Source organism: Ictalurus punctatus, chromosome 9 (assembly GCF_001660625.3).
Source record: "Ictalurus punctatus breed USDA103 chromosome 9, Coco_2.0, whole genome shotgun sequence".
In the NCBI taxonomy this organism is placed as follows: Eukaryota; Metazoa; Chordata; class Actinopteri; order Siluriformes; family Ictaluridae; genus Ictalurus; species Ictalurus punctatus.
This window is the reverse complement of record NC_030424.2, coordinates 30,813,926-30,840,536: the sequence shown is the minus strand read 5'-3', so window position 1 is coordinate 30,840,536 and position 26,611 is coordinate 30,813,926. Positions and strand designations below refer to the sequence as shown.

Here is a 26,611-nt window from a genome sequence, read left to right as displayed (position 1 = left end):
CTTTAAAAATGCCAAAGGTCTGAGCTTCCCTGAGTTCAGGAGGAAGAGAGTTCCAAAGTGAAGCAGCATAGACAGAAAAAGCCCTGTCACCCATAGATTTAAAATGTAGGTGCCTATTGAAGAGGGGGGTCTTTGTGATTGCATTATTGTGATTAAATTTAGCCAAAATCACAATTCAACATTATTTCTTTCAACATTTTATCTAATCCATCTATCCATCCATCTTCTACACCGCTTTATCCTTTTCAGGGTCACGGGGAACCTGGAGCCTATACCAGGGAGCATGGGGCACGAGGCGAGGTACACCCTGGACAGGGTGCCAATACATTTTATCTAATATAATTTTAACTGCATTCATGCCAATGACATGAGGACATTAAGGACATTCCAATGAGTTACTTATAATGTGTTTGTTTACATTCATTATTAAATTTTAAACATGTTGAGTGTTTTTTCAGTGACTCCATCTGTCAAACCAGCATTGTAGGAAGCTAACCACAAAGTAACATATGTATATTTTTCGCATTTACACAGGGACATGTAACTTATCAGCAAGTAAAAATGAAGGAAAGAAATTTCTTACTCAACAGACACGAAAGTTAACGACACCACCTGCTGCTCAGGGCTCAGGAGCCTCCATATGCAATTTGTATCTTCTGGATATTCATCGGGGAAATTTGGGCTGAAAAATTCCCCTTGTGTCTGAGTCAGGTCTCCACCACATGGAGGTCCATCTGAAAAATATCACACTTGCATCACAATATCAACATTTAAACACTGTATCTCTCTGCAGTTACAGCACAGAGGTGCAGTTAATTATTTAGGCAAATCTACCTACAACAAGCATGTACCAATAAACAGGTTTACAGTGTCATAATTTCCTAACACTTTCTCTTCTCATATAATGTTTTAAAAAATCTGTACATAATTAATAAATTATTCCTTATTTAAAGGATGTTGCACATTTGTTCATACATATGTATATATGTTTATGTAGCTTGTATATGTATATTGGAACTAAATGCCATTTTTCCAGGACCATGGTGCAACACATAACAGTACACAAAACTATATAAAGTGCAATATACAACAGACGAGTGCAGGACAATAAATACACAGAACAATAATTACACAGAGAATGGGCTGTAAAGTGTAGGGTTGCAGCAATACATTTACTGTTCCATTTAGAAAAATAAATAATGACTGGGTGGTGTGATGAAGGATGTTCTACAACAGCAGGTCCTAGTGTTTTATTCCTCTCATACCAATGCAATTTTCTAAAAATTTCAATTACAATGTGGCACGTGTAAATGAACCCATTGTGCCAGAGCTGCCTACTGGGCCTGCATTCAAGAAAACCTTATAAACAATAGCACAGGTCTCCATCACTAAAGTGTCGTGTGGAGTGTGCTCAAGAAGGAGCTGGTATGCAACTGGGATGCTGCAGGCACACAAACTTCAGCCCTGCTATTGGGACTTAAACTTTTTAGGGCTCAGAGCCTCATCAATTTTCTCATAACATGTTCTGCTCTGCTCCAAGAAATGTGTTTCCTCTTGGACAGAGGCACGATCAAGACATATTTGTTGTTTGTCTGATTCTAGATTTGAGAGGGCTGAACTTGTTCCTAAAAGCTCTCCTGTTCATTATGTTTAGGCTCAGATGTTATTCATGCCATTTAGCCACAGGACAGGTTTACATCAGTGGGTGTAAATGAATCATTTGTTCATGTTCCCCTTGTTAAAGAGCACAGGTGATTTTTGAGATATGCTTTCCAAGGACAGTTCAAAGTCTTTAGAAAGTCTTCCAATTCAAAGTCTTACACTTCCACCACACTGTTTAACCATTCGTGTATGCAAGCTGGCCAGAGGAATAAGGATACTGCCATGTATGGACAACTGGCTCAAGATAAAGTCCCACTATACCTACATTTTTTCACTGAACTGTCCATAAACAAAATGAATGGAGTTGAAATGAGATTAAATAACACTTACCTATGAAAGTCCATTCTGCTCGAAAACCTTGACGAGTCCTGGAGAAATCACTAGAGAAAACGACGGTCATGTATCTGCTGGTGGAGTTGAAGGTAGCACTCTGATTTCCAGTCACAGAACCCAAAAGGGAATGCTGAGCAGTCGGGCCGTCATACACGCGGATAAAGTCACAGCATGACTCCAAACTGAAGAAAGTGTAATGAAACTAGCCTTACAGACTAACCACAAACAAATATTCTTAAATGATAAAGATGTAAACAAAGTCAGGTATGATTTATCACGGGTGAGAAACAGGAAGGTGATTTCTTACTCGATGAATGTGAAGTTTAACAAAACCACCTGCAGTTCTCCAGCCAGCAGGCTCCATGTGCAGTTTGCGTAATTGGGATAATTATTGGGATAACTGGGACTGAAAAATTCCCCTCGTGACTGAGTCAGAATTCCACCACATAGAACTACACCAGAAAAACACAACAGTTCTCAGTGAATCACAGTATCAGTATTATAAACACAGTAAAAGTGTGATCATTTGGTTTGAGAAAATATCATAATAATGTATTTTAAAAATCAGTACGTTACTAAAAAGTTACTCCTCAGTCGGGGGAACAGTTCTGTTCATCATTTTACACAATTTCTTTTTCCCTCTTTTGAACAAAATGACGGTCTCCTTCACTGTGACATGTTTTCTGTGATGATTTTTGAAATGTATTTATCCTGAATCTGAACCCTGAGAAGACAGTTCTCCTTATGCTACACTCTTCAACAGGCTATTGAAGTGGTGTTCCTGTTACCACCCTGAAGTTGATTATTTTCCTTTTAACAGCATATTCGGTAGTGTGCCCTTTCAAAGGGAACTCCACGTTGCGTTAAGCATAACACTATAGGGAACATCCTTGCGAGCAACTGGCATCTGAAGCTTGTGTAAAAGCATACCTATTTATAGGACTGCCGTGATCAGGTGATGTGGCAATTAAGCGCGTAGCATGATATATATGGCACTTGTGAACCACGCTATCAGCCTTATTATTGTCAGCTAGACTGCATGTCAGTTGTATGTGTAAAGAAACAAAAAGATGCTTCATTTCCTCTCTATTTTTTCTCAAAATCTTTGGACTTTTCTATCCTTTTAAAAAAAGAGAAGAAAAAAAAGGAATGAGCGAGAGAGAAAAATATGAGTGAGAGAATTCAGGAAGTGCGTTACTCCTTGCTCCAGTTTCATCATGGGGAGTAGTGCACACTTTTTGTGTGAAGTGTCTAGGATATGAGCCTGCGACAGCAGACCTTGTGAGGTCTGATTGCGCATTGTAACGCTTACATTAGGCAGCTCTACCCGCGACTCGCTCTCTTCTCGGAAGCCGAAGTGAGTTGGGTTTCAGAGCCTCGTGGATCTGGGCCGGCCGCTGCCAAGGCAGTTATCCGTCTCAGTTCCGGGGGATCTCATATGGATCCAGAAGAAGAGCCGGAGATGAGCACTGCTCTATCTCTTGCTCTGTCCTCCAGGTTCCTCTCTCCGCTGGATTTTAGAGCTCGCATAGCGACTCCTCCTTCCGCTATGGAAAGCCAACCCCCCCCCCCCCCCCCCCCCCAAAAAAAAAAACCACACACACAAAAATAATGGTAATAATTCCTCTCTGATGCCGAGAAGCCAAAAGGGTATACTAAAAATTGAGAACAGCATATAAAGAGCTGCTTGAAGTGATTACTAAGGCTGGATGAGCATTTTTCTCCCCAGTGAAAGTAAATGCCTCACACTGCAGAAAACTCCCCCTTTTTTCCAGAAGTGCATGACAAAATATCAGGCTTCTGGGGGAGAACCATGCATAAGCCGTATTTATAACCCCACGATGCCGGATTATTCGACCATTTGTCATCCAAGCCACCGTGTAAGGCCACCCTGGCGTTGGTGGGCAAGGCCTATGCAGTAGTATTCTTGGTTGTGGGTCACTGCAGACAATGACAGTGTTGCAGGCCGACCAAGCAGACCTGCTGAGTGAGCTCGACATACGGTGGCATTCAGCAAGTTCCTTCCCAGTTATTTCGAGTTCACCCGGGCATCCACGAGTGGAGCCCGGGCCAGCACTAGTGCGAGGGAGACACAGAAGGTGAGTATGGCACCCTGCCAACCCCCGCAGACAGCCAGGGGAACCGGGCAGCCACAGACACGGCCTGCTACTAGGCCTGATCTGAGAATGGTCATGAAAGCCAAGCAGACAAAGAAGAGCGGTCTTGAGCGGCCGTGGTGGGACATATCAGGGGACATGAGGTTGTTAGGGCAGTTAACCACCAGTGCTACTGTAGGGCCTCCCCTAACCAAGGCTGTTCCAAGTTTTCAGTCTTCTCTGGTCAGCGAGCTATCACAGGGCAACAAAAATCTGATGCTTTCCATCCAATAGAATGTGGAATAGTTAACATCACTAAAAGACCATCTGGCAGCGTGGAAACTACTGCCAAATGTGTCTCCATGGGTTCTGTCTATCGTAGAAAAGTGTTATCAGGTCCAGTTTAGAGCTCCACCCCCCCGGTTCAGAGGTGTGCTCACCACAGTAGTCAGCACAAACCAGAGCCCGACGTTAGTGCAGGAAGTAAGATGCCTCTTGGACAAAGTGGCCGTAGAACATAGACCCCGTTCCCTGAGGGAGGGAGGTTTTTACAGCCATTATTTCCTGGTCCGCAAAAAATAGAGGAGTATGTGGCCAATTTTAGATCTGCGTCCTCTGAATTGTACTCTTTGGACATACAGGTTCAAAATGCTTGCGCCCAAACTTATCGTTACACAGATTCAGTTTGAGGACTGGTTTCCCACTGGTTTCTGGTTTATAGGTCTGAAAGGTGCATATTTGCACATAGACAAGACCGGGTTCTTCCATTCGGGCTAGCTTTATCCCCTTGCACCTTCACAAAGTGCATGGATGTCACTCTGGCTCCATTATGACTCCAGGGCATCCCTGTACTAAACTACCTGGATGACTGGTTAATTCTAGCACAATCCAGGAAACTGGCAGCTCAACATCGAGATGTTGTTCTCATCCACATGAAGAGCTTGGGGTTCATGTTGAACCTCAGAAAAGTATGCTTTCTCCAGTGCAATGGACAACTTTTCTAGGGGTTATAAGGCTTCTACTACGATGAGGTTGTTTCTATCCCCAACATGTGTAGGGTCAATCCTATGAACATTGAGCAAGACAAAGCTGGATCTAGGCATCCCCTCCAGTCTTTATAGGAGACTAGTGGAGCTTATGGCAGCAGCAGCCAACGTCACTTGAGAGGTCACCATGTGTTTACAGAGAACACAGCGGTGGTCTCATATATTGACCACCAGGGAGGATTATGTCTGAAACCAGGAGATGATTTGTGTCTAACGTTTGCTTCTATAGGTTTGTACTGGAGCTTTGAGAATCTGAAAAATACTGTGAAGATATGTAGCTGTTAGTGGAGTGAAACCGAATGTGAAGAAAACAAGCTGGAAGTTAACAGGTTTATTTGCCTGTAAAAAGATTTTTTTTCCCCCTGAATGTTCCGAATACTGTGTCACAAGTACACAAGATTTTGCTAGATGTTGTGAATGGGTTTTTCTACATCAAAGAAAGAATTCTGAGATCATCCACTTGTGTTGTCTTCTGTGGTCTTCCAGGCCTTTTGCTGTTGCTGAGCTCACCAGAGAAGTCCTACTTTTTAAGAATGTACCAAATTGTTCATTTGGCCGCTATCTCTCTGGTAGGTCTGTTGTGTTTTTTTCAGCCTAATGATGGCCTCCTTCGCTTGTACTGACACCTCTTTGGACTGCATATTGAGAGTTCCCATGAACAGCTACCAAATGCGAATTCAGCACTTGAAATCAACTTCCGAGCTTTTAACGCCATAAAATGTCATGAAATAATGAGGAAACAGCCCACTCCTGACCATGAAACTGCTTTTCAGTCCATTATCCAATTACTTTTGCGTCAATGGAAAATGGCTGTAATTCCTAAATGGTTCATGAATATTTTTGTTAAACCCCTTGAATTAAAGCTCTAAACTCTACACTTTAATCACATCTTCATATCCATTGTGAGGTACAGAGGCAAAATTAAATAAATTGCATCATTGTCCAAATACTTATGGACTTGAATGTACTGTATATGATTAGATCACCTGTGTTCCAGTGTGCAACGAATCCTATCCCGTTAATAGAGCTATCGCTGGAGAAAACCACAGTTAGAGTGTTCCTGCTTGAGCTGAAGGTCTTCCTTCCATGTCCACATACAGTTCCCAATAACGGAGATGAAGAAGACGGGCCGTCGTACACGTATACAGCATCACAGCCACAGTCGGGGCAGAACTCGATACTGAGAAGAACACACATTTACGTTTACATTTAAATGTACTGTACTGAGAAGATGCTCTTATCCAAGTGGCTTATAGAAATACTATAATACTGCTTGGAAAATGTTTATGATGTTTGTGCCCTAAAGATAAAGATACCAAAATTCTAACACTCAGAAACAGGATACTTACTACTAAATGCATGCAGGGTTTGTATATGTAGGTGTCTATTTAAGAGGGGGGTCTGGGTGATTGCATTATTGTGATTAAATTTAGCCAAAATCACAATTTAACATTATTTTTTTCAACATTTTATATAATATAATTTTAATATGATGAATATGCATTTAAGCATTGAGTGTGTGTAACCCATCTCAAGCAGAAATCATCTCATTTTTGCAAGGTTTCTTTTCTGACAGTGGCTGCATTTCACTCTTAAACAAGTAAAAGGCTTGTGAATTTTAGCATAGAAATAGCAAATACAAAATATGTGGATTAACTGCATTCATGCCAATGACATGAGGACATTAAGGACATTCCAATGAGTTACTTATAATGTGTTTGTTTACATTGATTATTTAATTTTAACATGTTAAGTGTTTTTTCAGTGACTCCATCTGTCAAACTAGCATTGTAGGAAGCTAACCACAAAGAAACATATGTATATTTTTTACACAGGGACGTGTAACACAGGGACATTTACACAGGGACGTGTAACTTATCAGCAAGTAAAAATGAAGGAAAGAAATTTCTTACTCAACAGACACGATGGTTAATGACACCACCTGCTGCTCAGGGCTCAGGAGCCTCCATATGCAATTTGTATCATTTGGATATGCATTGGGGAAATTTGGGCTGAAAAATTCCCCTTGTGTCTGAGTCAGGTCTCCACCACATGGAGGTCCATCTGAAAAATATCACACTTGCATCACAATATCAACATTTAAACACTGTATCTCTCTGCAGTTACAGCACAGAGGTGCAGTTAATTATTTAGGCAAATCTACCTACAGCAAGCATGTACCAATAAACAGGTTTACAGTGTCATAATTTCCTAACACTTTCTCTTCTAATATAATGTTTAAAAAAATCTGTACATAATTAATAAATTATTCCTTATTTAAAGGATGTTGCACATTTGTTCATACATATGTATATATGTTTATGTAGCTTGTATATGTATATTGGAACTAAATGCCGTTTTTCCAGGACCATGGTGCAGCACATAACAGTACGCAAAACTATATAAAGTGCAATATACAACAGATGATTGCAGGACAATAAATACACAGAACAATAATTACACAGAGAATGGGCTGTAAAGTGTAGGGTTGCAGCAATACATTTACTGTTCCATTTAGAAAAATAAATAATGACTGGGTGGTGTGATGAAGGATGTTCTACAACAGCAGGTCCTAGTGTTTTATTCCTCTCATACCAATGCAATTTTCTAAAAATTTCAATTACAATGTGGCACGTGTAAATGAACCCATTGTGCCAGAGCTGCCTACTGGGCCTGCATTCAAGAAAACCTTATAAACAATAGCACAGGTCTCCATCACTAAAGTGTCGTGTGGAGTGTGCTCAAGAAGGAGCTGGAACGCCACTGGGATGCATTACAGCTAAAAAAAAAAAAAAAAAAAAATATTGCTCACTTTACAGCACCAACTTCAGACCAGTGGATCCAGAGGACAATATTGCAGGCACACAAACTTCAGCCCCACTATTGGGACTTAACCTTTTTAGAGCTCAGAGCCTCATCAATTTTCCCATAACATGTTCTGCTCTGCTCCAAGAAATGCGTTTCCTCTTGGACAGAGGCACGATCAAGGCATATTTGGTGTCTGTCTGATTCTAGATTTGAGAGGGCTGAACTTGCTCCTAAAAGCTCTCAGGTTCATTATGTTTAGGCTCAGATGTTATTCATGCCATTTAGCCACAGGACAGGTTTACATCAGTGGGTGTAAATGAATCATTTGTTCATGTTCCCTTTGCTAAAGAGCACAGGTGATTTTCGAGATATTGTAATGATTGTAATGATCGGCTATGATGATGTCATGTACCCCACATGACATCATCATAGCCGATCATTACAATATCCACGCAAGGGGCGTGGTCGCCGCCCTGCGCTCTCTCTCTCTCTCTCTCTCTCTCTCTCTCCGTGAACTTGACACACGGTCTCATGTAAGATACCATTTTTGGGATGTTTTACTCGGTTAAATCCTCTTCTAATGACCGACCTGTAACCATGCGTAAGTCTATGGTATCATTCAATGCAATAAACGAAGAACATCACTTTCACTGTGTCCGGCTGAGTTATATTAACTTTCCTGAGAAAATCGTGAGGATCTAGCCGGATCCTTACAAATGGCGCCCGAACTGTGAATGAACATCCTCGGAAAGAAAAGTTTGGACACCAGAGAGTGAGTGAACTTTAAATGTGGCTTTCGTACTCGATGCTCATAAAGCAAGTGAACTGTAAGCGAAGTTTCATTCGTACTGGACTTTTAGTTAGCTGGCACGCATGCTAGCGGGATAAACTAGCAACCACCGAAGTCTCACTGCTGCGTTGGAGGAGAAAACTCACTGTGGGATAAATTATTATTATTATTTTTTGCGACTAAATGTTTTCTAAGTGTTGCCGTCTACGTTTTTTTTGAAGAGAATTTCCCTCGCTGTTTTTCTGCGTGTTTCCGAGTTCTTACTTTTTTTTTTAAAGACCTTTTTGTGACTTTTGTTTGTGTGACTTTGCTGTGAGAAATTGTATGCAGCGGCATCTTCAGAGACCCGTGCATGCAAGGCGAGGACTTTGGAAAAGGAAAGGCACGTTTCTGATTGACTGATTCGACACACCTCGGTTAGCTCCGCCTACTACTGGCCTGCGTAGTGGAGGAGAGGACAAGGCAGGACTTTTGGGTCTGGATTCTATGGACAAACGAGCTAAGTAGCACTTCATGGGCAGAGAAAAAATGCACCGGGTATTTAATACGTATGTGTTCGGGTGAAAGAAAAAAGTGAACACCCATTCATCTAAACTGTTACTGTTGGATTTAAGGTTATCTGTTGCTATTGGGAGTACTTACAGTGACTGGGTATTTTGGGATACATGTATATTTACATGCATATATTTTTTTCCTTCTATTTATGTGTCTTAGGATTACTGCTGTCCGTTGAGATACATTCTCTTACTGATGTTAATGTTAACTAATGTTAAGCATTTTTTTCCCTGTCTCATTTAATTATTGATAGGGTGTTCTGCAACAGTATAAGTACATTTCTTACTCAACTCTTGCAATGGCTAAGCAAGGGCACACCCTATGCTTATCTCAACCCCTGAAACATGCACACTTGCTAGCCACACCAACCAAGATCATCAGACTTCTTAACAAACACAGGGACAAGCCTCTAATGCCTACCCTGTGTTTAGTTCAACCCCGGTTACACACACTCTCACTAGCCACACTGGGCTGTTACATCCACTGACACCTGCTGTTCATTCAGCCCATCTCCCTGGACTTATGCTGCCCATGTTTGATGGGGTAAATCTCTTGACCCAGAAGAATGGCTTCAGTCTGTTTCTTTGTACAAGACAACACTTGGTTTATCTGACACTCAGTTCTTCCTTGAGTTGACAAGGTTATTTGGAAAGGAGCCCCGGAAGTGGTATTCTGCCATGCAGCCACACCTACTCTCATGGGAGCATTTCTCAGATCTCTTTCGACAGGCCTTCCTGCCTACAAACAATGTAGAGAATGTCTGGAGAGGGATTTTGGACAGAGTTCAGACTTCAAATGAGCCACTCCCAAGTTTTGTAGCTCACCTAGTGACTGAATTCAAGCGACTAAAGCAACCGCCCTCTGAGTGAGAACAGATTGAAGTAATCTGCTGGCATGTCTCTGATCAGTAAAGACTAGTCCTTCATGCTACTGCACCTACAACTTTAACAGAACTACTTCTGACCGCCCATGAACTACGTGCTGCATTAGGGCCTGTTTCTTCTAGTAGAGTCCCCATTACCCCGACACCTCCTCGACAGGACCTGTACTGCTACAAATCTTTGACTCCGGTGGTCACCACACGCAGTTGTGGGAACTGTACGAAGAATAGGCAGAGTGGTAGTGCTGAATTCGCCGGAGGGGTTGCAGTACTTTCTAAGATAGTCCAGGAGACTCCAGATACTTCTGAGGTCACTAGAGGTGGTGCTTGGCCTCATAGGTTTCCATGGGCTCATGAGGGTAAGCGGAGAGCGGAGTCAGGGACCAGTGCACAACAGACAGAAAGTATACACACAGTTAATTTGGTGCGGAACAGCCCAAAGAGGTCAAAGAATACTCCACTGACGGCAGTGGTGGTCATCAATCAGGTTTCACTGAAGGCAACCCTGGATACAGGCGCATCCATTTCTGCAGTCCATCCATTCACCCACCCTTCTTAAATGTGGGATAGAAGGAGATGTCATTCTTCCTTGGAATTTTTCCCCGCTTGAGTTGGCGGACTCAAAACAATGCACCCCATCTGGTGTTGTGTGGCTACCTGTTCAACTACTGGAGCAACCATTTACTCACCACTTTGCCATGATTCCAGACCTGTCTTGTCCCATTCTCTTAGGGACAGATTTTATGATTCAGGCTGACATCCACATCCACCCAGCCACTGGAAGCGTTAAATTGGGAGATAATGCCACCTCAGCGCCAGACCTAAGCTTGCTGGAGTTTGATGATTTGGAGGGCCATGTAGCTAGCCTCACCTTTAAGGATGTCCAGACCGATCTTGGTCCAGTGGTGGAACAAGCAGCCCTGTCCTCAGCAGACAAGAAAAAACTGGCACACCTATTGGGAGACTTTGTTCATCTTTTTGGGGCAAAGCTGCGACATACTTCATTGGTTGAGCACACAGTAGACACTGGGACTGCAAAGCCAGTGTGTCTTCCTCCCTACCGTGCTTCACCTGCAAAAAGAAAGATTATCGAGGAGCAGATTTACAGAATGTTGGAGGATGGCATTAGTGAGCCTGCTTCAGGGCCCTGGGCCTCTCCAATTGTGATAGTTGAAAAGTCAGACACAGATCCAAGATTTTGTGTAGACTTTAGGAAAGTGAACAAATATACAGTGAAGGACTCCTACCCACTTCCGAGAGTGGATGACTCTCTGGATTTTTTTGGCACATGGTAGATTTATTTCCATGCTGGACCTTGCAAGGGGTTACTGGCAAGTGTCAGTTGCCCCAGACGCAAAGCCAAAGACAGCTTTTGTGTCACACAAAGGGCTCTATCAGTTTAAAGTTATGCCTTTCGGGTTATCAAATGCACCTGCAACATTTCAAAGACTGATGAATACTGTATTGGCAGGGCTTACCCACAACTGCTGTATGGTGTACCTGGACGACATTGTGGTCACTTCACTGACCTTTGACCAGCACCTGGAAGACCTCACCAGTGTGTTAGGGTGTTTGGCAGATGCAGGCCTTTCCTTGAAGCTGGCTAAACGCCATTTTTGTACACCAAAGCTATGCTACTTGGGTTACCTGGTGACACCAGAAGACCTTGGCCCTGATAAGGGTAAGGTGGCTGCGATTAAACAGTTTCCCACACCGCTAAAAAGGTAGGACAGCTAAAAATATGCAACAATTCCTAGGAATGACAAGTTATACCGTAGGTTCATCTCGGGGTATGCCCATATTGCTGAGCCGATGATTGCCCTCATGAGGGAGGATGCCCCATTTGTGTGGTCCACTGACTGCCAGGTGTCTTTTGATTATTTAAAACAACAGCTAATCAGTGCCCCAGTACTAGTTTTGCCTGACTTTGAGAAGCCTTTTGCAGTGCACATGGATGCCTGTGATGTGGGCCTTGGTGCCGCATTGACCCAGGCTGGTGAAGATGGCTTGGAGAGGGCTGTCGCTTTTTTTTTTCCAGACGGAACAGGTGAACCGTACCATCAAGGCGGCAATCCACACTTGTGTAGGACATAAACAGGGATTGGGACCTCCACTTACCTTTGATCTCCTCTGCGTTGAGGACAGCTCCCCACCAGAGTACGGGAGACACCCCGGCATTTCTCTTGTATGGCAGAGACCTGAACACACCTCTCGATTTAGAGATCTCGCCAAGCCCTGGGTGCGTGGCTGACTCGGTTTCTGATTACAAGATAGAGTTCACTGATGACCAGGGGGAATATGGATTTTACTTCTTATTTGAGGAACCAGGATCCCATGACCAGTTCACAGCTGGTCCAGCCATGGTAGCACAGGCTCCCTCGGACAATACACCCTGACTTTGTCTTACCTCACACTGATGTGCGCCTCACTCACCCACAGTCTGTGCACACAGAAACACACTCATACACCCTTGGCCCTAGGCATTCAGAGGTTCCTTACCTCACACATATGCATACACAGCCCACTCACTAGGATTGCACTCATATGCCCTTCACCCTAGGCACACACCAAGGGTTACCTGTAACTGGGAGGTTAACAGGTGGACAAATCATTATTTTGCTCCTCTATTTGAGTATTGAAGTAATATGTGTTCAGTTTTTCTCATTCTCTGGTCTTATTCTGCATTATTTTGAATTTTTTTAAAATTGCTATGTCTGTGAAGGCCTTATATTGGTTTGGCTGTCCATTGTCTTACAAAAGTGATTGTTTCTTAATAGGGTGATGTGACATACTGTTTTGTTTTTGAAATAGTGTTAATGGCTGAGTACCTTGAGGTTTTGCTGTTACATTATTATTTCAAACAGTGTGACATTCTGACAATGTTAATTGAAACAAACCCCGAAATGCTGCTCTTGTTGCAGGATGTTGGACTGTAGTTTCATGGAACAGGCAAAGGGTTTCCTTTATGTTATGGCCTGAGGATTTTAAGTGGGGGGGGTATGTAATGATCGGTTATGATGATGTCATGTGGGGTCAAGGGGCATGGTCGCCGCCCTGCTCTCTCTCTCTCCGTGAACTTGACATCGTGTGTTGACACGCGGTCTCATGTAAGGTACCAATTTTGGGACGTTTTACCCGGTTAAATCCTCTTCTAATGACCGACCCGTAACCCTGCTTAAACCTATGGTATCTTTCATACAATAAACGGAGAACAGCACAGTCTTCCAATTCAATGTCTTACACTTCCACCACTCTATTTAACCATTGGTGTATGCAAGCTGGCCAGAGGAATAAGGATACTGCCATGTATGGACAACTGGCTCAAGATAAAGTCCCACTATACCTACCTATACCTTTTTTCACTGAACTGTCCATAAACAAAATGAATGGAGTTGAAATGAGATTAAATAACACTTACCTATGAAAGTCCATTCTGCTCGAAAACCTTGTCCAGTCACGCTGCTGTCACTGGAGAAAACGACGGTCATGTATCTGCTGCTGGAGTTGAAGGTAGCTCTCTGATTTCCAGTCACAGAAACCAAAGGTGAATGCTGAGCAGTCAGGCCGTCGTACACGCGGATAAAGTCACAGCATGACTCCAAACTGAAGAAAGTGTAATGAAACTAGCCTTACAGACTAACCACAAACAAATATTCTTAAATGATAAAGATCTAAACAAAGTCAGGTATGATTTATCATGGGTGAGAAACAGGAAGGTGATTTCTTACTTGACGAACGTGAAGTTTAACGAAACCACCTGCAGTTCTCCAGCCAGCAGGCTCCATGTGCAGTGTGCATAATTGGGATAATCATTGGGATAATTGGGGCTGAAAAATTCCCCTCGTGACTGAGTCAGAGTTCCACCACATGGAACATCCCCTGAAAAACACCACAGTTCTCAGTGAGTCACAGGATCAGTATTATAAACACAGTAAAAGTGTAATCATTTGGTTTGAGAAAATATCATAATGCATTTTAAAAATCAGTACATTACTAAAAAGTTACTCCTCAGTCAGGGAAACAGTTCTGTTCATCATTTTACACACTTTCTTTTTCCCTCTTCTGAACAAAATGACGATCGCCTTCGCTGTGACCTGTTTTCTGTGATGATTTTTGAAATGTATTTATCCTGAATCAGAACCCTGAGAAGACAGTTCTCCTTATGCTACCTTCTTCAACAGGCTATTGAAGTGGCGTTCCTGTTACCACCCCGAAGTTGTTTATTTTCCTTTTAACAGCATATTCGGTAGTGTTCCCTTTCAATGGGAACTCCATGTTGCATTTAGCATAACACTATGGGGAGCATCCTTGCATGCAACCAGCATCTGAAGCTTGTGTAAAATCATTCCTATTTAAAGGCCTGCCGTGATCAGGTGACGTGGCAATTAAGCGCGTAGCGTTATATAAATATGTCACCTGTTAACCGCGCCGTCAGTCCTTATTATCTTCAGCGAAAGACTGCATGTCAGTTGTTTGTGTAAAGAAACAAAAGGACACTTCATTTCCTCTCTATCTTTTCTCAAAATCTCTGGACTTTTCTATCCCTTTAAAAAAAGAGAAGAAAAAAGGAAGGAGCGAAAGAGAAAAATATGAGTGAGAGAATTCAGGAAGTGTGTTACTCCTTGCTCCCGTTTCATCATGGGGAGTAGTGCACACTTTGTGTGAAGTGCCTAGAGTAGAGCATGCGACGGCAGCTCTTGTGAGGTGTGATTGCGCATTGTAACGCTTGAAGTGATTACTAAAGCTGGATGAGCTTTTTTCTCCCCAGTGAAAGTAAATGCCTCACACTGCAGAAAACCCCCCTTTTTTCCAGAAGTGCATGACAAAATATCAGGCTTCTTGGGGGAAAACCATACATAAGCCGTATTTATAACCCCACGATGTCGGATTATTCGGCCATTTGCCATCCAAGCCATCATGTAAGGCCACCATGGCATTGGTGGGCAAGGCCTATGCAGTAGTAGTCTTGGTTGTGGGTTACTGCAGACAATGACAGTGTTGCAGGCCTACCAAGTAGACCTGCTGAGTGAGCTCGACATACGGTGGCATTCAGCAAGTTCCTTCCCTGTTATTTTGAGTTCACCCGGGCATCCACGAGTGGAGCCCGGGCCAGCACTAGTGCGAGGGAGACACAGAAGGCGAGTATGGCACCCTGCCAACCCCTGCAGACAGCCAGGGGAACCGGGCAGCCACAGTCGTGGCCTGCTACTAGGCCTGATCTGAGAATGGTCATAAAAGCCAAGCAGACAAAGAAGAGCGGTCCTGAGGGGCCGTGGTGGGACAAATCAGGGGACATGAGGTTGTTAGGGCAGTTAGCCCCCAGTGCTACTGTAGGGCCTCCCCTAACCAAGGCTGTCCCAAGTTTTCAGTGGTCTCTGGTCAGCGAGCTGTCACAGGGCAACAAAAATCTGATGCTTTCCCTTCAATAGAATGTGGAATAGTTAACATCACTAAAAGACCATCTGGCAACGTGGAAACTACTGCCAAATGTGTCTCCATGGGTTCTGACTACCGTAGAAAAGTGTTATCGGGTCCAGTTTAGAGCTCGACCCCCCCGCTCCAGAGGTGTGCTCACCACAGTAGTCAACAAAGACCAGAGCCCGACGTTAGCGCAGGAAGTAAGATGCCTCTTGGACAAAGGGGCCATAGAACATGTACCCCTTTCCCTGAGGGTGGGAGGTTTTTACAGCCATTATTTCCTGGTCCGCAAAAAATACAGGAGTATGCGGCCAATTTTAGATCTGCGTCCTCTGAATTGTACTCTTTGGACATATAGGTTCAAGATGCTGAAGCCCAAACTTATCGTTCCTCAGATTCAGTTTAAGGACTGGTTTTGCACTGGTTTCTGGTTTATAGATCTAAAATGTGCATATTTCCACATAGACAAGACCGGGTTCTTCCCTTCAGGCTAGCTTTATCCTGTTGCACCGTCACAAAGTGCATGGATGTCATTCTGGCTCCATTGTGACTCCAGGGTATCCCTGTACTGAATTACCTGGATGACTGGTTAATTCTAGCACAATTCAGGAAACTGGCAGTACAACATCGAGATGTTGTTCTCGTCCACATGAAGAGCTTGGGGCTCAGGTTGAACCTCAGAAAAGTATGCTTTCTCCAGTGCAGTGGACAACTTTTCTAGAGGTTATAAGGATTTTACTACGATGAGGGCATTTCTATCCCGAACATGCGTAGGGTCAATCCTATCAACACTGAGCAAGATAAAGATGGATCGTGGGAGACTATTGGCACTTATGGGCCTATTGCCCAGGAGACCGTTCAGTGGCGGCTGAGAAGTTGGGGTTTTCTTCCAAGGACGAAACCACTGAGAATAATCAGTGTCACGCGGGAATGCCTACGTGGTCGAGAATTTGACTGTCCCCAGTTTCTAGCCTTGGGTAACACTCTAGTGGTGTCTCCTTAGCACAAGATGGTAATGACAGACACCTCCTTCATGGGCTGGAGCATGGTCTTAGACAGCGGTCCAGCTCATGGCCTCTGGTGCGGCCCTCATCTGGAACGGCATATAAATTGCCTATAAATGTGGGCCATATTTCTAGCACTGAAATTCCTTCTTCCTCAACTGAGAGGTCACCATGCATTAACAGACAACACACCAGTGGTCTCATATATTGATCACCACTGAGGATTATGTCAATGCCCCCTGTTCAGACAGGCACAACTAATTCTTCTCTGAGCAGAAGGAAAGTTTGTCAGTGAGTGCAATGTGCATTCTGGGAATATGGGGGCAGACATCCTGTTGAGGCAGGGGCTGAGGCCCAGGAATTGGTGGCTCCATCGACAAGTGGTGCAGTCCATATGGCGAGGTTTGGCCAAGCGGGACTGCATGTGTTTGCCTCGGAGGAGACAACACACGGCCCGCTATGGTTCGCCCTCACTCCTCCCACACAATTAGGGCTGGACGCCATGGTGCACATGTGGCCGAGGTCACAGCTGTATGTGCTGCTGCAGGGTGGTCTACGCCACACACATTCATTCGATATTATAGCCTGGATATGCATTTCACCTCTTACTCGAGTGTCTTGCAGTGACCCTCGGGCTTGGGTCTTTTTGAACAGGCTGTACCCTCGGTATGACGGAGTATTCTTGTTCCCATAGTGTTATGCTAATCGCAACGTCGAAGTTCCCTTTGAAAGGGAACGTCTGGGTTATGTATGCAACCCTTTTCCCTGAGAAGGGAACAAGACATTGCGAAGCTTTGTCATACCAAGGCAGGCCTGTGAATTGCCTCTTTGCTTCAGATAATAGAGGCTGATGGTGCGGTTCACAGGTGCCCTATTTATATCACGCGACGTGCTTAACTTCCTGATCATGACAGGCCTATAAACATGCGTAACCCAGATGTATCTAACAGCTCATTCACAGAGACTTAATGCAGATTCTGGTGAAGTTTTCTGTAAGAAGATATGTATTTATCATTTATGGAAGGAACACGGGAGGAAGCTTCAAAAGGGAAGAGTTTTGCAGTTTCTCATGGCAAGCTGCTTTTTTCCGTCTTATTAACTTGGAGAACATTAAATGTAACTATGAACAGTAAGTCCACATCATCACACCAGTCTGTCACTGATTACTTTTATAATAGCACCACATCATGTGTTTTATTCCTGTTCATGTAAATGTACCTGATGATGGTGTTGTTGTTTCAGGGACAGTTGTGGAACAGTACTCTGTTAGAGAGATTATATTAATAAATAAACATTATTAGGCTTTTTTGTTATTTATATATGAATACGTGCTGTACATTATCTTGAAGAGATGATTCTACATGCGTATACTTGGGATATTTTTTAAAAAACTTTTTTCTCACCATTATAATCATAACAGCAGCTTCTGTTGTCCTGACAGTCGCTGGTGCAGGAACACACACTGAGATTGTTACCACAGTTATACCTGCAGGATGGGGAATCTGTTCAAGGAACAAAGCATGTTTAAAACCAATAATTTACAAGCCATGACATTTGTTGCCCAAATGTAATCGTAAGAAACCAGGAGATGATTTGTGTCTGACATTTGCTTCTATAGTTTTGTACTGGAGCTTTGAGGATCTGAAAAATACCGTGAAGATATGTAGCCGTTAGTGGAGTGAAACTGAATGTGAAGAAAAGAAGTTGGAAAGTTAACAGGTTTATTATAAAAAGTTTTTTTTCCTGAATGTTCCGAACACTGCGTCACAAGTACACAAGACTTTGCTAGATGTTGTGAAAAGGTTTTTCTACATCAAAGAAAGAATTCTGAGATCATCCACTTGAGTTGTCTTCTGTGGTCTTCCAGGCCTTTTCATGTTACTGAGCCCACCAGAGAATTCCTTCTTTTTAAGAATGTACCAAATTGTTCATTTGGCCGCTAACCCTCTGATAGGTCTGTTTTGTTTTTTTCAGCCTAATGATGGCCTCCTTCACTTGTACTGACACCTCTATGGACTGGATATTGAGAGTTCCCATGAACAGCTACCAAATGCAAATTCAGCACTTGAAATCAACTCCAGAGCTTTTACCTCCTTAATTTGTCATGAAATAATGAGGAAACAGCCCACACCTGACCATGAAACTGCCTTTCAGTCCATTGTCCAATAACGTTTGTGCCAATGGAAAATGGCTGTAATTCCTGATTTTTCAGATATGCTTTCCAAGGACAATTCAAAGTCTTTAGAAAGTCTTCCAATTCAAAGTCTTACACTTCCACCACTCTATTTAACCATTGGTGTATGCAAGCTGGCCAGAGGAATCAGGATACGGCCATGTTTGGACAACTGGCTCAAGATAAAGTCCCACTATGCCTAAATTTTTTCACTGAACTGTCCATAAACAAAATGAATGGAGTTGAAATGAGATTAAATAACATTTACCTATGAAAGTCCATTCTGCTCGAAAACCTTGTCCAGTCACACTGCCGTCAGTAGAGAAAACGACGGTCATGTATCTGCTGCTGGAGTTGAAGGTAGCTCTCTGATTTCCAGTCACAGAACCCAACCGTGAATGTTGAGCATTCAGGCCGTCGTACACGCGGATAAAGTCACAGCATGACTCCAAACTAAAGAAAGTGTAATGAAACTAGCCTTACAGACTAACCACAAACAAATATTCTTAAATGATAAAGATCTAAACAAAGTCAGGTTTGATTTATCATGAGTGAGAAACACGAAGGTGATTTCTTACTTGACGGACGTGAAGTTTAACGACACCACCTGCAGTTCTCCAGCCAGCAGGCTCCATGTGCAGTTTGCGTAATTGGGATAATTATTGGGATAACTGGGACTGAAAAATTCCCCTCGTGACTGAGTCAGAGTTCCACCACATGGAGCTCCACCTGAAAAACACCACAGTTCTCAGTGAATCACAGTATCAGTATTATAAACAGTAAAAGTGTGATCATTTGGTTTGAGAAAATATCATAATAATGTATTTTAAAAATCAGCATGTTACTGAAAAGTTACTCCTCAGTCGGGGAAACAGTTCTGTTCATCATTTTACACAATTTCTTTTTCCCTCTTCTGAACAAAATGATGATTGCCTTTGCTGTGACCTGTTTTCTGTGATGGTTTTTGAAATGTATTTATCCTGAATCAGAACCCTGAGAAGACAGTTCTCCTTATGCTACCTTCTTCAACAGGCTATTGAAGTGGCGTTGCTGTTACCACCCCGAAGTTGATTATTTTCCTTTTAACAGCATGTTCGGTAGTGTTCCCTTTCAATGGGAACTCCACATTGCATTTAGCATAACACTATGGGGAGCATCCTTGCACGCAACCGGCATCTGAAGCTTGTGTAAAATCATTCCTATTTAAAGGCCTGCCGTGATCAGGTGACGTGGCAATTAAGCGCGTAGCGTTATATAAATATGTCACCTGTGAACCGCGCCATCAGTCTTTATTATCTTCAGCGAAAGACTGCATGTCAGTTGTTTGTGTAAAGAAACAAAAGGACACTCCATTTCCTCTCTATCTTTTCTCAGAATCTCAGAACTTTTCTATCCCTTTAATAAAACAGAAGAAAAAAAAAATGAGCGGGAGAGAAAAATGAGTGAGAGAATTCAGGAAGTGTGTTACGGCTTGCTCCCTTTTCATCACGGGGAATAGTGCACACTTTCTGGGTGAAGTGTCTAGGAGGTAGCATGCAATGGCAGTCTCGAGAGGCTGTGCATGTTAATCGCTACATTAAGCAGCTCTGCTTGCGAATCGCACTCTTCTCGGAAGCCGAAGCGAGTTGGGTTTCAGAGCCTCGCGGATCTGGGCCAGTCGCTGCCGAGGAAGTAAGCTGTCTCAGGTTCGGGGGATCTCTTCAGGATCCGGAAGAGGAGCTGGACATGAGCACTGCTCTATCTCTTGCTCTGTCTTCTGGGTTCGGCTCTCCGCTGGATTTTGGAACTCGCATAGCGACTCCTCCTTCCACTATGGAAAGCCAAAAGGAGGAAAAAACACACACACACAAATAATAGTAATAATTCCTCTCTGACTCCGAGGAGCTAGAAGGATGTGCTAAAAACTGAGAGCAGTGTATAAAGAGCTGCTTGAAGTGATTACTAAGGCTGGATGAGCCTTTTTTCTCTCCAGTGAAAGTAAATCCCTCACACTGCAGAAATTCCCCTTTCTTCCAGAAGTGCATGACAAAATATCAGGCTTCTGGGGGAAAACCATGCATAAGCCGTATTTATAACCCCACGATGTTGGATTATTCGGCCATTGTGGGAAATGAACAGCATGGCTATTTAGCTATGTTGAAGGTAGAGGAGGTGCTTGCGAGCTTCCTCTCTCCATCAACGGCAGGTAATTAGGGGGGCCGGCTTTGCCATCCAAGCTACCGTGTAAGGCCACCATGGCATTGGTGGGCAAGGCCAATGCGGTAGTAGTCTTGCCTGTGGGTCACTGCAGACAATGACAGCACTAGTGCGAGAGAGACCCAGAAGGCGAGTATGGCAGCCCGCCAACCACCGCAGACAGCCAGGGGAACCGGGCGGACACAGTCACGGCCTGCTACTAGGCCTGATCTGAGAATGGTCATAAAGGCCAAGCAGGCAAAGAAGAGCGGTCCTGAGGGCCGTGGAGGGATGTATCAAGGGACATGAGGTTGTTAGGGCAGTTAGCCCCTAGTGCTACTGTAGGGCCTCCCCTAACCAAGACTGTCCCAAGTTTTCAGTCTTCTCTGGTCATCGAGCTGTCACAGGGCAACGAAAATCTGATGCTTTCCCTTCAATAGAATGTGGAATAGTTAACGTTACTAAAAGACCATCTGGCAGCATGGAAACTACTGCCAAATGTGTCTCCATGGGTTTGGTCTACCGTAGAAAAGGGTTACCAGGTCCAGTGTAGAGCTCGACCCCCCCCGGTTCAGAGGTGTGCTCACCATAGTAGTCAGCACAGACCAGAGCCCGACACTGGAAGTAAGATCCCTCTTGGACAAATGGGCCATAGAACATGTACCCCGTTCTCTGAGGGTGGGAGGTTTTTACAGCCATTATTTCCTGGTCTGCAAAAAATTGGAGTATGTGGCCAATTTTATATCTGCGTAATTTGAACTGTACTCTTCGGACATACAGGTTCAAGATACTGACACCCAAACTTATCGTTCCACAGATTCAGTTTGAGGACTGGTTTGTGATGATAGATCTAAAAGGTGCACATTTCCACATAGGAATATCACTAGCTTTATCCCCTTGCACCTTCACAAAGTGCATGGATTTCACTCTGGCTCCATTGTGACTCCATGGCATCCGTGTACTAAACTACCTGGATGACTGGTTAATTCTAGCACGATCCAGGGAACTGGCAGTTCAACATCGAGATGTTGTTTTCGCCCACATGAAGAGCTTGGGGCTCAGGTTGAACCTCAGAAAAGTATGCTTTCTCCAGTGCAGTGGACAACTTTTCTAGAGGTTATAAGGATTTTACTATGATGAGGGCATTTCTATCCCGAACATGCGTAGGGTCAATCCTATCAACACTGAGCAAGATAAAGATGGATCGTGGGAGACTATTGGCACTTATGGGCCTATTGCCCAGGAGACCGTTCAGTGGCGGCTGAGAAGTTGGGGTTTTCTTCCAAGGACGAAACCACTGAGAATAATCAGTGTCACGCGGGAATGCCTACGTGGTCGAGAATTTGACTGTCCCCAGTTTCTAGCCTTGGGTAACACTCTAGTGGTGTCTCCTTAGCACAAGATGGTAATGACAGACACCTCCTTCATGGGCTGGAGCATGGTCTTAGACAGCGGTCCAGCTCATGGCCTCTGGTGCGGCCCTCATCTGGAACGGCATATAAATTGCCTATAAATGTGGGCCATATTTCTAGCACTGAAATTCCTTCTTCCTCAACTGAGAGGTCACCATGCATTAACAGACAACACACCAGTGGTCTCATATATTGATCACCACTGAGGATTATGTCAATGCCCCCTGTTCAGACAGGCACAACTAATTCTTCTCTGAGCAGAAGGAAAGTTTGTCAGTGAGTGCAATGTGCATTCTGGGAATATGGGGGCAGACATCCTGTTGAGGCAGGGGCTGAGGCCCAGGAATTGGTGGCTCCATCGACAAGTGGTGCAGTCCATATGGCGAGGTTTGGCCAAGCGGGACTGCATGTGTTTGCCTCGGAGGAGACAACACACGGCCCGCTATGGTTCGCCCTCACTCCTCCCACACAATTAGGGCTGGACGCCATGGTGCACATGTGGCCGAGGTCACAGCTGTATGTGCTGCTGCAGGGTGGTCTACGCCACACACATTCATTCGATATTATAGCCTGGATATGCATTTCACCTCTTACTCGAGTGTCTTGCAGTGACCCTCGGGCTTGGGTCTTTTTGAACAGGCTGTACCCTCGGTATGACGGAGTATTCTTGTTCCCATAGTGTTATGCTAATCGCAACGTCGAAGTTCCCTTTGAAAGGGAACGTCTGGGTTATGTATGCAACCCTTTTCCCTGAGAAGGGAACAAGACATTGCGAAGCTTTGTCATACCAAGGCAGGCCTGTGAATTGCCTCTTTGCTTCAGATAATGGAGGCTGATGGTGCGGTTCACAGGTGCCCTATTTATATCACGCGACGTGCTTAACTTCCTGATCATGACAGGCCTATAAACATGCGTAACCCAGATGTATCTAACAGCTCATTCACAGAGACTTAATGCAGATTCTGGTGAAGTTTTCTGTAAGAAGATATGTATTTATCATTTATGGAAGGAACACGGGAGGAAGCTTCAAAAGGGAAGAGTTTTGCAGTTTCTCATGGCAAGCTGCTTTTTTCCGTCTTATTAACTTGGAGAACATTAAATGTAACTATGAACAGTAAGTCCACATCATCACACCAGTCTGTCACTGATTACTTTTATAATAGCACCACATCATGTGTTTTATTCCTGTTCATGTAAATGTACCTGATGATGGTGTTGTTGTTTCAGGGACAGTTGTGGAACAGTACTCTGTTAGAGAGATTATATTAATAAATAAACATTATTAGGCTTTTTTGTTATTTATATATGAATACGTGCTGTACATTATCTTGAAGAGATGATTCTACATGCGTATACTTGGGATATTTTTTAAAAAACTTTTTTCTCACCATTATAATCATAACAGCAGCTTCTGTTGTCCTGACAGTCGCTGGTGCAGGAACACACACTGAGATTGTTACCACAGTTATACCTGCAGGATGGGGAATCTGTTCAAGGAACAAAGCATGTTTAAAACCAATAATTTACAAGCCATGACATTTGTTGCCCAAATGTAATCGTAAGAAACCAGGAGATGATTTGTGTCTGACGTTTGCTTCTATAGTTTTGTACTGGAGCTTTGAGGATCTGAAAAATACCGTGAAGATATGTAGCCGTTAGTGGAGTGAAACTGAATGTGAAGAAAAGAAGTTGGAAAGTTAACAGGTTTATTATAAAAAGTTTTTTTTCCTGAATGTTCCGAACACTGCGTCACAAGTACACAAGACTTTGCTAGATGTTGTGAAAAGGTTTTTCTACATCAAAGAAAGAATTCTGAGATCATCCACTTGAGTTGTCTTCTGTGGTCTTCCAGGCCTTTTCATGTTACTGAGCCCACCAGAGAATTCCTTCTTTTTAAGAATGTACCAAATTGTTCATTTGGCCGCTAACCCTCTGATAGGTCTGTTTTGTTTTTTTCAGCCTAATGATGGCCTCCTTCACTTGTACTGACACCTCTATGGACTGGATATTGAGAGTTCCCATGAACAGCTACCAAATGCAAATTCAGCACTTGAAATCAACTCCAGAGCTTTTACCTCCTTAATTTGTCATGAAATAATGAGGAAACAGCCCACACCTGACCATGAAACTGCCTTTCAGTCCATTGTCCAATAACGTTTGTGCCAATGGAAAATGGCTGTAATTCCTGATTTTTCAGATATGCTTTCCAAGGACAATTCAAAGTCTTTAGAAAGTCTTCCAATTCAAAGTCTTACACTTCCACCACTCTATTTAACCATTGGTGTATGCAAGCTGGCCAGAGGAATCAGGATACGGCCATGTTTGGACAACTGGCTCAAGATAAAGTCCCACTATGCCTAAATTTTTTCACTGAACTGTCCATAAACAAAATGAATGGAGTTGAAATGAGATTAAATAACATTTACCTATGAAAGTCCATTCTGCTCGAAAACCTTGTCCAGTCACACTGCCGTCAGTAGAGAAAACGACGGTCATGTATCTGCTGCTGGAGTTGAAGGTAGCTCTCTGATTTCCAGTCACAGAACCCAACCGTGAATGTTGAGCATTCAGGCCGTCGTACACGCGGATAAAGTCACAGCATGACTCCAAACTAAAGAAAGTGTAATGAAACTAGCCTTACAGACTAACCACAAACAAATATTCTTAAATGATAAAGATCTAAACAAAGTCAGGTTTGATTTATCATGAGTGAGAAACACGAAGGTGATTTCTTACTTGACGGACGTGAAGTTTAACGACACCACCTGCAGTTCTCCAGCCAGCAGGCTCCATGTGCAGTTTGCGTAATTGGGATAATTATTGGGATAACTGGGACTGAAAAATTCCCCTCGTGACTGAGTCAGAGTTCCACCACATGGAGCTCCACCTGAAAAACACCACAGTTCTCAGTGAATCACAGTATCAGTATTATAAACAGTAAAAGTGTGATCATTTGGTTTGAGAAAATATCATAATAATGTATTTTAAAAATCAGCATGTTACTGAAAAGTTACTCCTCAGTCGGGGAAACAGTTCTGTTCATCATTTTACACAATTTCTTTTTCCCTCTTCTGAACAAAATGATGATTGCCTTTGCTGTGACCTGTTTTCTGTGATGGTTTTTGAAATGTATTTATCCTGAATCAGAACCCTGAGAAGACAGTTCTCCTTATGCTACCTTCTTCAACAGGCTATTGAAGTGGCGTTGCTGTTACCACCCCGAAGTTGATTATTTTCCTTTTAACAGCATGTTCGGTAGTGTTCCCTTTCAATGGGAACTCCACATTGCATTTAGCATAACACTATGGGGAGCATCCTTGCACGCAACCGGCATCTGAAGCTTGTGTAAAATCATTCCTATTTAAAGGCCTGCCGTGATCAGGTGACGTGGCAATTAAGCGCGTAGCGTTATATAAATATGTCACCTGTGAACCGCGCCATCAGTCTTTATTATCTTCAGCGAAAGACTGCATGTCAGTTGTTTGTGTAAAGAAACAAAAGGACACTCCATTTCCTCTCTATCTTTTCTCAGAATCTCAGAACTTTTCTATCCCTTTAATAAAACAGAAGAAAAAAAAAATGAGCGGGAGAGAAAAATGAGTGAGAGAATTCAGGAAGTGTGTTACGGCTTGCTCCCTTTTCATCACGGGGAATAGTGCACACTTTCTGGGTGAAGTGTCTAGGAGGTAGCATGCAATGGCAGTCTCGAGAGGCTGTGCATGTTAATCGCTACATTAAGCAGCTCTGCTTGCGAATCGCACTCTTCTCGGAAGCCGAAGCGAGTTGGGTTTCAGAGCCTCGCGGATCTGGGCCAGTCGCTGCCGAGGAAGTAAGCTGTCTCAGGTTCGGGGGATCTCTTCAGGATCCGGAAGAGGAGCTGGACATGAGCACTGCTCTATCTCTTGCTCTGTCTTCTGGGTTCGGCTCTCCGCTGGATTTTGGAACTCGCATAGCGACTCCTCCTTCCACTATGGAAAGCCAAAAGGAGGAAAAAACACACACACACAAATAATAGTAATAATTCCTCTCTGACTCCGAGGAGCTAGAAGGATGTGCTAAAAACTGAGAGCAGTGTATAAAGAGCTGCTTGAAGTGATTACTAAGGCTGGATGAGCCTTTTTTCTCTCCAGTGAAAGTAAATCCCTCACACTGCAGAAATTCCCCTTTCTTCCAGAAGTGCATGACAAAATATCAGGCTTCTGGGGGAAAACCATGCATAAGCCGTATTTATAACCCCACGATGTTGGATTATTCGGCCA

At 43.5% G+C, this 26,611-nt stretch overlaps 1 protein-coding gene across 2 annotated transcripts in view; it reads right to left on the bottom strand.

Annotated features, from left to right (window-relative positions):
- LOC108269731 (cubilin) overlaps positions 1–26,611 on the bottom strand; it is an 86,822-nt gene that overhangs the window by 30,652 nt on the left and 29,559 nt on the right. For both annotated transcript variants that reach the window (XM_053682546.1, XM_053682545.1), the window contains exons 19-33: positions 25,089–25,239; positions 24,779–24,963; positions 23,741–23,839; positions 23,556–23,600; positions 19,344–19,494; positions 19,034–19,218; positions 17,996–18,094; positions 17,811–17,855; positions 13,899–14,049; positions 13,589–13,773; positions 7,051–7,201; positions 6,124–6,317; positions 2,303–2,447; positions 1,993–2,177; positions 584–734 (exon numbers count right to left, since the gene is read on the bottom strand). In XM_053682546.1, the coding sequence (XP_053538521.1) occupies positions 584–734; positions 1,993–2,177; positions 2,303–2,447; positions 6,124–6,317; positions 7,051–7,201; positions 13,589–13,773; positions 13,899–14,049; positions 17,811–17,855; positions 17,996–18,094; positions 19,034–19,218; positions 19,344–19,494; positions 23,556–23,600; positions 23,741–23,839; positions 24,779–24,963; positions 25,089–25,239 (2,122 nt within the window). The remainder of the gene's footprint in view (positions 1–583; positions 735–1,992; positions 2,178–2,302; positions 2,448–6,123; positions 6,318–7,050; positions 7,202–13,588; positions 13,774–13,898; positions 14,050–17,810; positions 17,856–17,995; positions 18,095–19,033; positions 19,219–19,343; positions 19,495–23,555; positions 23,601–23,740; positions 23,840–24,778; positions 24,964–25,088; positions 25,240–26,611) is intronic.